This window comes from Lygodium microphyllum, chromosome 20 (assembly GCF_053477565.2).
Source record: "Lygodium microphyllum isolate KBCC chromosome 20, Lygodium_microphyllum_v1.1.10, whole genome shotgun sequence".
Lineage (NCBI taxonomy): Eukaryota > Viridiplantae > Streptophyta > Polypodiopsida > Schizaeales > Lygodiaceae > Lygodium > Lygodium microphyllum.
This window is the reverse complement of record NC_141154.1, coordinates 129010615-129023305: the sequence shown is the minus strand read 5'-3', so window position 1 is coordinate 129023305 and position 12691 is coordinate 129010615. Positions and strand designations below refer to the sequence as shown.

The 12691-nt window shown below is 45.0% G+C and overlaps 1 protein-coding gene across 3 annotated transcripts in view; it reads right to left on the bottom strand.

Moving 5' to 3' along the window:
- LOC148019381 (pentatricopeptide repeat-containing protein At4g13650-like) overlaps positions 1-12186 on the bottom strand; it is a 107105-nt gene extending 94919 nt beyond the window's left edge. Inside the window, exons 1-2 of one of the 3 annotated variants that reach the window (XM_087661029.1) lie at positions 10648-12186; positions 9255-9420 (exon numbers count right to left, since the gene is read on the bottom strand). In XM_087661029.1, the coding sequence (XP_087517155.1) occupies positions 9341-9420; positions 10648-11938 (1371 nt within the window). In that variant the 5' untranslated portion in view covers positions 11939-12186 and the 3' untranslated portion in view covers positions 9255-9340. Of the gene's footprint in view, positions 1-9254; positions 9434-9717 lie in introns of those variants that run through there. The other 2 variants (XM_087661027.1, XM_087661028.1) reach the window with 2 other exon arrangements.
- Between the last annotated feature and the right edge of the window lie 505 nt (positions 12187-12691).

Below are 12691 nucleotides of genomic sequence, written 5' to 3'. Positions count from 1 at the left end.
ATCTTCCTTCGGAAAGGAAGGGAGAATCGGCACCTGTATAGAGGGAATCAAGGAAGGCATCCGCACATCTGAAGCAGTCTTCACTGAAGAAACCTTCGCAGTAGATGGAACCCTCTGAGATGCATGGACTGAAGAAGGACGAGTGCGAGGAGGTTCTTCCCGATGTCGAACTTCACGATAATCCCGCCTCCGCTCAGAGGAATGATGAGAGAGAAGCTCATCCTCTGAGTCTTCAAAGCCTGAAAACTGGTAAGACATCTTCCAATCTGCAAAATACCAAAGAAAGTTGTGCCGCTGTCGAAATAGGACCAGCAATGTGGTCACCAACCACCAAGACGCAGGCAGAGAGTGCCTACAAACACCTGGATCTGCAAAACGCAAAGAGAACTGATGTCAAACACCAGAGAAGAGACCACCAGCACCAGGAAACAGCCCGGACAGAGGTCTCCAACAGGAAAAGAGCCGCCTGAGGTGGAAGCGACCTACAGAACAGCAAAACGCAGCCTGTAGGGAGGTCGCCCAGCATCAGGAGAGGCAACCTGGTGGAAAACGCAGGGTTGCTGCGTCGCTGGATGACGTGGCAGCCTCTGCAATCAGCGTGAGCAGCAAACGCAGGGTGAACAGCCTCCTGTAGCAGTCGCCTGGCTGTGGTTGATTTGTTGGCAGCAGCAGCAGGGTATCTCACTCCTGAGGGTATGTCCTCCGTGCTCTCAATCAGGCGATGATACCATGTGAGAGTGCGCAACGGAAGAAGAACACGAACACAGAGGAGAGGAGAGAGAAAGCAGAGAATGAAGGAAGAAAGTCTGCACTGATTGAGATGAATGCTGAATACACTGGAATGGACAGAACAGTCCCTGCACGCAGCCCGGAGCGTCAGTGAGGGAACCAGGACAGACTGGACGCAGTGGCGGCACCAATGCCGGAGACAGAGGCGACGGGAGCAGTGCTGTACCTGCAGAGCATAATGCTGGACTGACTGGGGGGGCTGCTATAAATAGCCCCCAGGCCAGCAAACTGGCCGACCTGGCCAGATTTGGCCGACCAGCCAGATCTGGCCGACTTTGGCCAGATCTGGCCAACTGCCCAGAAAATGGGCAGTCTGGACAAAAACAGCCCAGTTTGGGCTGTAACACACCCAGGGCTGCAAGCTAACTAGGGCAGCCACCAAAACAAACTGACAGAGCTCCTCTGTCTCCTGTCAGACTCTGACAGGAGCTCACAACCAGGAGATGACAGACTGAGACTGAAGAAGAGCAGGCTAACAGTAACTGAGGTTTTCTAACTGTGAGAAACTGTGAGAACCCTAAATCTATGAGAAAAGAAAAGGATCAAGGACAAATCTCTGATACCACTTGTAATGAAAGAGACCTAACTAGCCTAACTAAGGGAGAGAAGAGAGAGAAGGATTGCAGGAGAAGAAGAAGAGGAGAGAGAAATACAGGGAGAAGAGAGAGAAAGAGAGGAAAGGGAGGAAGAAGAAGAAGAAGAAGAAAAAGAAGAAGAAGAAGAAGAAGAAGAAGAAGCCATGAAAGCTTGTGAAGGTGAAAAGAGAGATTCTTGATAATTCTGTGATGCCTCAAAATACCCTCTTATACCTTATGTACCATCAGTGTGATTGGTATGTTCCCATGCCATGTTCCCGTGATCCCCGCTCATTACACATGGTCAATCTAAGTGGCATCCTCTTCATAGTAGTCTTTCCACTGGATGAGATATTCTCTAAGGGTTTTGCTTCTAAGAGTCTTATCCCGCATGTCAAGTATCTTTTCTAGTTGAAGTTCGAGGAATTCTTTGACTGGGCATTACAATTTGTTGGTTGTTTAGTACATGATCTGGGCTAGGGACATATGCTTTCAATAGACTGACATGAAATACATCATGTATTTTCACGTTGTCAGGGAGTTGCAACTTGTAGGCATTTTGCCCCCAGACGCTTTAGCAACTTATATTGCCCACAATACCTAGTACTTAGATTCTTGAATTCCCCCAAAGATATGGAGCTTTTCTTTAGGCGAACTCATAGGAAAACCATGTCACTTTCTTTAAAAATGCATTCTTGCCTTTTCCCGCAAACAAATGAGTAGAGGACCGAGATGGCCAAGATTCCTTATGCATCCGCAGTGGGTACTTTTTATTCCGCTCTTATTGCTTCAGGGCGAGACTCGACTCTTCGGTGGGAAGAGTTGGTTCCTATGGTCTTGGACAAAGAGGAACAATTGAAGGAACAGAATGCTTCCAAATCAGAGGCATTGGTTGGTCAAGCCTCTCAGAAGAAGGGGAAGGACCAAAAGGAGGAGGAGGAGGACAACAAATCCAAGAAGAACCAGTAGAAGGAATCGACTTGCCATATTTGTGGAAAGACTGGTCACTGGAAGAAGGATTGCCCCGACAAAGACAAGAAGGATACCAAGAAGAAGGACACGAAGGACTTTGGAGCGGTGGCTGCACCCTCATCAGCTGCTTTCTACACTTAGCAATCATTGAGGACTCAACACCGACAACTAATGCTGCGATGACAGCTCCCCAGGCTCGAGAGTGGATTGTGGACAGTGGTGCCTCACGGCACATGACTCCTTCCGTTGGTGTTGCCCATTTGTGACTTCGCGTGGGCAGATTCTCATTGGAGACAGCTCTTCTGTGTCTATTGTTGCGCGGGGTGAGATGCAGCTTATTCCAAATGGACGTGGTGGTACCCACATCTCTGAGGTGTTGCATGTGCCAGGATTGGGATATCATGTACTTTCACTTCATAAGATTTGTGCTCTTAGTCTCTTGGTGGAGTTTGACAGTGACACTGTTCGAGTCCTTGATGGTGGATCGAGGAAGGTTCTCTCTGCAGGGTATGAGGAGAATGGACTCTACAAATTGAAGTCTTCTTCAGCTCTTACTTCTCTTCTTCTTACTTCTCAGACACGGTCCCAGCTATGGCATGCTCGGTTTGGCCACCTAAACTACAACTTCGGAAGGCGTCGCAAGGGTCGTTTGTCTGAGACTTGCCGGACATAGTGGTGAGCCATCAGCCATGTGTCTCCTGCATTCGTGGGAAACTGCATCGGGATGCGATTCCCAACAAAGCTTCAACGAGGTCTGCTTCACCCATGGAGCTTGTATCTACGGATCTTTGTGGCCCGATGAGGACCGAGTCCCTGAAGGGGAGCTTGTACTTCATGTTGATTGTAGATGACTACATCAGGATGACTTGGGCCTATTTCTTGACTTTGAAGTCAGAGGCTTTCTCTCATTTCAAGGATTGGCTTCTCTTTGAGGAGAACCGTTCTGGTCGGTGACTGAAGACCTTGCGTTCAGACAAGGGAGGTGAATTTATGTCTAATGAGTTAACTCGTTTTTTTGCAGATAGGGGCATTCACCAGGAGTTTGCTAACACCCACACTCCCCAAGAGAATGGAATTTTAGAGCGGAAGAACCGCAGTGTGATCGAGATGGCATGCACCATGATGGAGCACCGATAGACACCTCAGTTTCTATGGGCCGAGGCAATGGCTACCGCAATTCACATCCTTAATCGATCTGCTTCGGTCGTTGACAGGATGACACCTTTTGAGGCTTACTTCGGGACTAAGCCTGATGTCTCTTGTTTCAGGATCTTTAGGTGTGACACTTATGTACACATTCCGAAGACGTGGTGTGATAAGTTCGAGGCGGCTTCCCGACAACAAGTTTTTGTTGGCTATAGCTCCCAATCCCAAGGTTATCGTTTGTTTGATCCCGTTAAGCGGGATGTCTACACAAGCCGAGATGTGCGGTTTGTGGAAGTACCGGCCACAGAGGGGGGTGAGGAGCACCCCGTCCTTGGAGATCCAGGGGAGAGTTGCACTCCCGAGACAGTTCCTTTGGAGCCAGAGCCTCTTGATGGAGATTCTTCTTCCGATTCAAAGTCTTCTCTTCCACCGACAACCCCCAAGGAGCTTCTGTCGATGGATGTTCCTGAGTCTTCAGCACATGAAGAGCGACGGGGAGACGTTCGTCCTCCTCCTCGTTGGGCCCATAACACCCTCCGAGATTCAGGGATCGAGGGGGTCCCTGGGGAGTGGGAACCGCAGGATGGACCGCGGAGGTCACGGAGGAACCAGGCACCTTCTTCGGAGCTTGTCTGCTCCAACTATTGTTTATTGACCCGTGTTATGCAGGATCGAGAGCCCACTTTAGTGAAGGAGGCTTTGCAATCTGATCATTGGCGGAAGGCCATGGAAGCCGAGTTGGAGGCTATTGAGAGGAATGGCACTTGGTCTCTTGTGCCTCGTCCCTCTCACAAGAAGGTGATTGGTGTCAAGGGGGTCTTCAAGACCAAGTACCGGCCTCCAAGGCCGATCCGCAGCTTTATGTGCACACTTCCGAAGTTGGTCGTGCGTTGTTTGTGTTGTATGTTGATGATTTGATTTCGACAGGGAATCATGCACAGAATGTCCGAGAGACCAAGACGGCTTTACATCAAGCATTCGAAATGACGGATTTGGAGCGGCTTCATTTCTTCTTGGGCCACGAGATTTATTAGTCTCAGAGGGGGCTTTTCATCTCTCAGCAGAGGTACATTCAAGAGCTCTTGGTGACTTTTGAGATGGAGACTTGTCGGCCCATTACTACTCCTATGGATCCGAATTGGAAGGCCACTTCACACTCAGATTTTCCCGTGATGGATACTTCCCGCTGCCGTCAATTGATTGGATCCTTGATTTGGCTTCTCAACACTTGTGTTGATCTTTGTTTTGCTGTGGGTCTTTTAACAGGGTTCATGATGGAACCCAAACAGGTGCATTGACAGGCTGCCCTGAGGATTCTTTGGTATTTGAGGGGGACCTCTGACTTAGGGATTTATTATCCCGCAAGTACAGATGCTTTAGATCTGGTTCTTGCAGGTTGGAGTGACTCGGATTGGCCTGGCGATGTGAACCACCGACGGTCTACTACAGGCTACCGTTTTCTCCTGGGTACAGGTGTTATCTCTTGGAGCAGCAAAAAGCAACCCATGATAGCCCTTTCTTCTACTGAGACGGAGTATCAAGCTGAGTCTTCCACCACATGTGAGGTTGTGTGGCTTTGGAGATTGTTGGAGAAGCTTGGCTGCCCCCAGACTCGTCCTACTCTTCTGCGGTGCGACAATGAGAGTTGCATTGCCTTGGTACGGAATCCCGTATTCCATGCTCGGACCAAGCACATTGAGATCCAATATTATTTCATTCAAGAGAAGCTTCTAGATGGGACCATTGATGTGAAGTATTGCAAGATGGAGGATAATCTTGCAGATTTGTTTACAAAGGCGCTTTCCTAGGCTCTTCTTCGGCAGCATTCCAGATTCCTTAGTCTGATGCCTCGTCCAGGATCTGAGAGGGGGTGTTAGCATTTGAGTCATCCCCTGGACAGGCTGCATACTGCGCAAGTGCCACATGGCAGCCTGCAGTGCAATCGGTCTGTTTTTAGGCATTATTTTATTGCAGTCGGCTGCATTAAATGCAGCCGACCTGTTTATTTTATGCCTTTTATTTCTACTTTATATAGCAGTCCTCCACCACATTGTTTACACATTATTCAGTGATTTCAGATTTTGATCTTGAGATCTATTGACTGTGCTCGGGCTGACGGAGACCGAGGTCATCAAGTCGGAGACATGCACAAATATTTCCTTTGCCCCTTGTGTATTTCTGCACTCTTATACAGCATACTACACCGCAGATTTTCTGCGTTTACACTCTCCTTTTCTCTCTCTGTCTTCTCTCTGTGTTCACTCTCTCAGTTTTTGTCCTATGCTTCCGCATCGCTGCACTCTGACACAAAGTGCCTAATTCTTGCAAAGGAGGCCATCCACATCTGCATTTGCTGCTTTTGTGGAGTATCTGTGCAAAGGCGACATCATTCGGCATTTAAGCGTCAGCTTTCTATGCCAAGTGTCCACCTTGTGCCACCAGTCAACTATCCTAGTGTGGAGGCAACCTTCTACGATGCTAGGCGACAATGTCCGATCAGTGTTTTGCTGAAAACGCAAGCTTCTACCTATAGACGACAATTCCCTTGGCCAGGCGACAACTTCTACCATCAAGCGATAGATCTTCTATAATGTTTTGTGGTTTTTGCAGCTATTTCTTGGCAGACGATAGTTTACTTCCCTTAGGCGGGCCTTCTTCATCGAGATCTCTTTATCCTATAGCCGATTCCTCCTATTCCAAGGCTAAATGCAACTTTTTGTGGGTGTTTGCAAGTATATACGAAGATGTCTTATCACCAGTTCTTTGCTAGCTCAAAGAATGAGGTCTCTATTCCTTCCTCTTAAGAGACAGAGAGATTTTCGTGCTAGTTCACGCGATGAACAGAGGTCATCTAGCCCGTTTGGTACGAGATCTCTCTCCTCCTTGTTCTCTCCATGTTTCACAGAAGGCCCGTTTTGCTAGCCTTCATATGCCTTCCATGGCACCCTCTATACATGTGCTCATAACCCCTCCTTTGCCCAAAGAAGACCGGCTTGATGGTTCCAAATACTCACTTTAGTTGCATAAAGTGGAGTATATCATTGATACCTTTGATCTTTGGCAATTTGTTACCCACCCTATTTCCCATCCAATGGAGGATTCCACAGTTGGAACATCGATAGATCATGCGGTCTTATGGGATCGGCTCAACTCTAGAGCTCAATCTTCCCTGTTTATGAGCTTACAAGATTCTATCCTAGTGCATGTATGCAGGTTGTGTAAAGCAGCGGAAGTGTGGTTAAAGCTTGCTTCTTTGTACCATCAAAAGACATTTGGCCACCAGATTACTCTTGAGAAAAAATTACGGATGCTCATTGTTGATGATTCTCCTTCCATGAAGGATCATATCAACACAAGTTAGAGGACATAAGGGATGAGCTTGTGTCCCTTGGAAGGATGACTCTTCAAAGGATATGGCTATGATTCTTTTGACTCAACTGTTATCTCTCCGATTTGATGTCTTCTACACCAACCTTCTTACATTGAGGACCCATGACAAGCATCTATGGAATGAGCTTGACGAGTACGCCAAAGAGGTAGCGAATGGATCCACCTCCACCAAAGCTTTTGTTGCAAGTTCGAAAAGGGGGAAGAAGAAGAAAGGGAAGTCGAAGGCTAAAAGACAAGAGAGTTCTTCAAGCTTTCACTCCGACTCGGAGAAGCCTAAATGCCCATACTGTGAAAAGGGGACACATCCAAAGGAGACATGTTCAAAGAAGTACCAAGGCCTTCATCTGTGAGAGTAAAGGATGGAACTAAAACATCTCAGCTTTCTACCTATACTCCAACAGTTACCCATGAGCCAATGTTCTTTCATATTGTTGACTTGGAGAAACCTTTTTCAGTGGTTGCCTCATCTTCTAAGAGGCCTTGGCTGGTTAATAGTGGAGCTTCTAGTCATATGACTACACGAGGTGATTTGTTGCAAGATCTCTACCCTTCTAAGGGGTCACTGTTAGTGATAGTGTTTTGGAGCCTATTTGTGGTGTTGGCACTTCGCCTTTATTTCCCAACCGCGCATCGAGCTCCCTTTCACAAGCCCTTTATATTCTGGACTTGGGCTTTCCACTCCTCTCAAGTTCTAGCCTTACTAGGCTTGGTACTCAAGTTTCCTTCACTGAGCAAGCCATTTGTATTGAAGATTCTTCTACAAGGACTGTTATCACGACAGGTTGGCAAGAGAGCGAGCTTTACAAGTTCCATTCCCCTTCTCTTATGCGGGGTCTCCTAAGGCAATTGTCTATTGCGACACCCATTTCCGCTTGTGCACCATCTTTTCCACAAACTCCTTCCAATCCCTAACCTCTCCTCTGGTGGTTCCTTCATACCCCCCATCCCTTTTAAAGGGGGACAATCTCGATGATGCAGCTATGGATTCCCTAGCCCCTAGTATTTTAGAGGGGTTTTCCCAAAATCATGAGAAGCTTCTTCAGTGACATTGGCATTCCTCTTGCCATCCCAAGGTCCATCTCCTACTTGGCCTTCTACCACATTTAGAATCTGAGAGGAGGTGTTAGTAGTCATGTTTGTCATGCCTTGTCATCTCCTACCTGTGAAACTCGGTCTAAGTCAAACAAGGACATTAGGAACTCTGACATGTCTATCATGTGTTTTGATGGGGGAGGCTAGTCACCCTTGAGTGGCTGTCTAATTGCATTTCTATAAATTTCCTTCAATTGTCACCATCCTATGTGCATTTCTAGGTCACTTTTTGCATTTCTCAATCTGCCTCCACCTGCCGAATATTGTCCATGTCTATCAAGATTTTTCTGTGGCCACTTGTCATTTTTTCTGGCATTTTCCCAGTGCGACCAGCATTAAATGCTGGCCGGCCAGTATTTATGGCATTTACTGTAGCACCTCAGCCAGTTTAAGGCATTTATGGCTACTTATAGCCTACCTTGGTAGATTATCTCACATTCAGTTTTCTTCGTCTCCAATTGGTTGATTATCTCTCATTCAATTTTCTTCCTCTCCAACAAGTGCACACTCCAACTCCATCATCTTCCTCCATCTCTGGTGTTGCTGTCATCATCAGCCTAATTTGGTGCCCTCACTGACGTTGTGGGCTGCGTACAGGGACTGATGAGTCCTGTATTCAGCATTTGTTCCTTCTTCAGTGCAGGTTTCTTTTCTTCTTCTCTTGCAGATCGTCTCTCTCTCTTCCTCTATGTTCGAGTTCCTTCTTCTATTGCACACTCTCACAGTTTGAACATAATGCCTTTTATTTTTGAAATTTTCATTTTATTGATTTTTGGGGCTGTTTTAAGGAGGACAAATGGCATCCACATAAAATTTTGACTAATGCATTCTTTAATTTTAGTGGCTCAATGTGTGTGTATATGTGTGTCTGTGTATTATGTTTTCTTTACATTACTTGGGAAGCATGGTAGTTCCTAAAGTTTATGTACCTACTTTGTCTCATAGGTCAAATTGACCTCTTGTAGATGTTAAGACAACTTCTTTCTTTCTTCTCACTCACTCACGCTTGCATGCGCATGCATGCACACACTCAAATATATATTTGTAAATGTGCACCCATGAATACCCATTTTCCCATAAGCACACATTCCAACATATATTTGTTAATGTGCACCCATAATACCCATTTCCCCATAAGCACACTACAAACAAACAATGATGGATATAAGATCATAAGATTCATGTTGAGTAAGACAGAATCCTGACAATATTACTAATACATTGGCTTTGCAAAACCTAAGTAAATGACCAAAATCATGATAGTACTACTAATAAATTGGCTTTGCAAACCTTAGTGACTGCTGGTGAGTTGAAAGAATCATCATGCTAAAAGCTCATAAGCTCCAGAAGTTTGTCCATAGTGCATCCATTTAACACTAGGTCTTCAAGAGTTCATACAAGGATGGTGAAAGCAACCAAACATAATCTTGTACTTCCATTTGATGAATTGTTTGTCCTGAAACAGCCCACTACTGATAGTCAGCAGCAAGTACAAATGATCATAATCATGATCAAACAAGAAAAGGCATTATGTGTACAACTAAATATCCCCTAATTTCCAAGTTTACGGTTTCTTAAAACACAACGAAGTTTTGCAGCTACTTAAAACACAATAAGTTCTATAACTAAATAAGCTATTTTCCTGATTACTGAAATGCTCAACTTCAATAAAATCTCCTATATCTTAATACCAGAACTTGTTTAGATACAATGGAAATCTCATACATAACCTACTAACTCTAGCCATAAATACCTTAATTTAGCCTTGAAAAGTCATGGCTACTTAGAATCCTCCAGTAAGCTTATTACCAGGCCAAAAAAGCCTTCAAAGCAACTCTTCAGATGTTTCAAACACAAAAATATATCCAGTAACCCAAGTCCATTATGAACATCAATGGAAAATAAAAGCATTGTGGTGTATTCTTGACATAACAGCTCCCACGATAAATCAACTTCTTTTAAGAGGAGGTTTTGGCATTCTCAACCAACTTCTTGTTAGAGTGGCTGCAACTCATGAGAAACAACCACAGTCCTAACAGTGGATAATAATGCTCTCTTCAGTGCATTAATGAGCATTACATTCTTTTTCATTCCTCCTCAGTTGCATAGCCAAGAAATCTACCAGAAGCACAGATGTTTGACATTAATACATAGAAAGAAGAGTCCTGAGGCTGTAAATCTGCTGCATAAGTGAACGCCTGCTTCCCTAGCTTGACATTGTCATGCATGCGACACCCATTCAGCACACTTAACCAGACCATCAAATCAGCATTCATTGGCATCCCTAATAAAGTGTTTTCCACTCTTTTGAAGCAGCCTGCACGCCCAAGGAGATCGACAAGAACCACATAATGTTTTAACTTTGGAGCAATATCATACTGCACATGCATGTAATCAAAGCATGCAATAGCTTCATCGACAAGGCCAGCATGATTGCAAGCTGAAAGAAGTGAGAGGAATGTGACTGTGTCTGGCTTAATACCAGTTGAATGTATCTCGTCACTAAGAACTAAAAGACCTGTTCTTTGATATCCTTCTTGTGCAAAACCAGCAAGAAAAGAATTCCACGAGGTAACATCAGGCTCACATAGTCCACAAAATACTGCCTGAGCATCTACTATACTAATGCAACTCCCATATGCACGGATAAGGGTGTTCAATAATAGTAGGTTTTGATCATAACCTGCAACTGTGATAGTGAAATGAAGCTGCCTACAAGTCTCCAAGCTTCCTGTTTCAATGCATGCTTGGAGAATAGATATACTTGCAGCATCATCCAAAGCATGACCTTCTTCTTCCATGTATCTGTAAAACTGTAAGGCTTTCTCACCTTGACCATGCATTATATATGCTGAGAGCATTGCGCTCCATGCCACAATGCTAGGATATGACAAGTCCTTGAAAATCTTCTCTGCATATTCAAGATTTCCGAGCTTGCCATGCATATTCACCAAGGAATTGCCAACAAAATCGTGTGAGGTAAGGCCCAGCCTTAATGCATCACTATGTAAAGCCTGGCCAATTTCTGAGCAAGCCGTTTTCACTTTAGAGTCTTCATTGCCAGCAGCAACTTGCTGCTCTAATAGGCCAATGCATGACTGTATGACAATGACAAGTGTCTGTCCATCTGGACTAATACCCTCTTCATGCATCTGCCTGTAAAACTGCAAAGCCACCTCACTTTGAGCCTGATCAGCATAAAGTGACATCATAGTACTCCAAGATACAACATTTTGACGAGATAGCCCATCGAAGACATTCTCAGCTTCCATAATGCTTCCCCACTTGCCATACATGCCCATAAGTGCACTGTTAACGAAGATATCGAGAGTAAACCCTTTCATGCAGGCATCTGCATGTAGCTTTCTCCCCTCTTGAAGGTCAGCTATGTTCCCGCATGCTTGAAAAAGACTCACAAAAGTGTGTTGATCTGGCTGCACGCCATCCTCTTGCATCTGATGAAAAACCTTCAAAGCCTCCTCATGATTGCCGCTGCCAGCATGCCCGGAAATCAAAGCCGTCCAAGAAAAGACGGTACGGCTTGGCATCGACAACAGGGCATGCTGTGCGTCATTGAGAGCACCACAACTGGCCAATGCGATGACGAGATGGTCACCAAGCAATCCTGCAAGCTTAATCCTATGGATGCCAAGGAATTCATGGACTTTCTTGACGAGAAGAAGGGCCTTGCCCTTACTGCAGGCCTTAAGAAGGGAGATGTACAGCGTCTGGGGACAAGTGGCTCGATGCGGATGACTCAAAAGCACATCAACAGCTCTTTTGAGCTGTCCTTTCCCGCATAGAGATTGGACAGTGCGAGCAATTGGACTTGCTGCGTCTGAACCTTCGGGATGATCAAGCTCTGCTTTGCTAGATAATTGTTTGCAGAAAATGCTCGGCAGTTGCTTTGCCTGTAGCCCGACCCTCAGAGGCAGTGATGCTCCTGCTTGTCTGTGTGTGATGGCATGTTGCATCAAAGCTGGCCGATGTCACGCACGCGTTTTCCTCTGTGCATCCAATCAGATATTTTCCTGTTTTTTAATTTTCCTACCACAGCTATCATCATCAATACCTGCTCTCCATTTCCCTTCCCCCCTTCATGGTATGGTGCGACCTTAGGGGGTGAGAAGAGCTAGATCTTCGACCCTTTTCCTTGCTCACCTGCAACTACTCAATCGACATAACAACTCTACTGTTATTTTGTTCAGCTCCTCTTCTATTTCTAAACAATAACCATTGTATTTTTTCAGCAACATGTCAACCTTATTCTTCCTTACACTCCTCTTCTATTTCAAAACATCAATCGCTACATTTTTCATTAGGAAATTACTTATTTACATAGATTTTTCATGTGGTTGAAAACATTAATGGCATCGATAATGTCAATTCACATCAATTTTTCATGTAATTGATTCATATCAATTTTTTAGTCATCACTAAATGTATTTATAAGAGAGAGATAAACATCCATAGCTAGAGGTGAATGAATAGTGCAATAAAGAGAGAGAGAGAGAGAGAGAGAGAGAGAGACTCTTCAAACATTTAACATTTCACAAGTGCACGCAAAGCATGCTATTTTTAATTCTTTTGTGAGCAAAGGAAAGCATACATGCGATATCCACTTGCCTTTGCTCACAAAAGCACAAAACAAACAAGACAAAGCCTCATGAGCTTTGCAAGTTTACCAATTGCGCACTGCAAAATTAGCAGGTCTAGCCAACAACGCT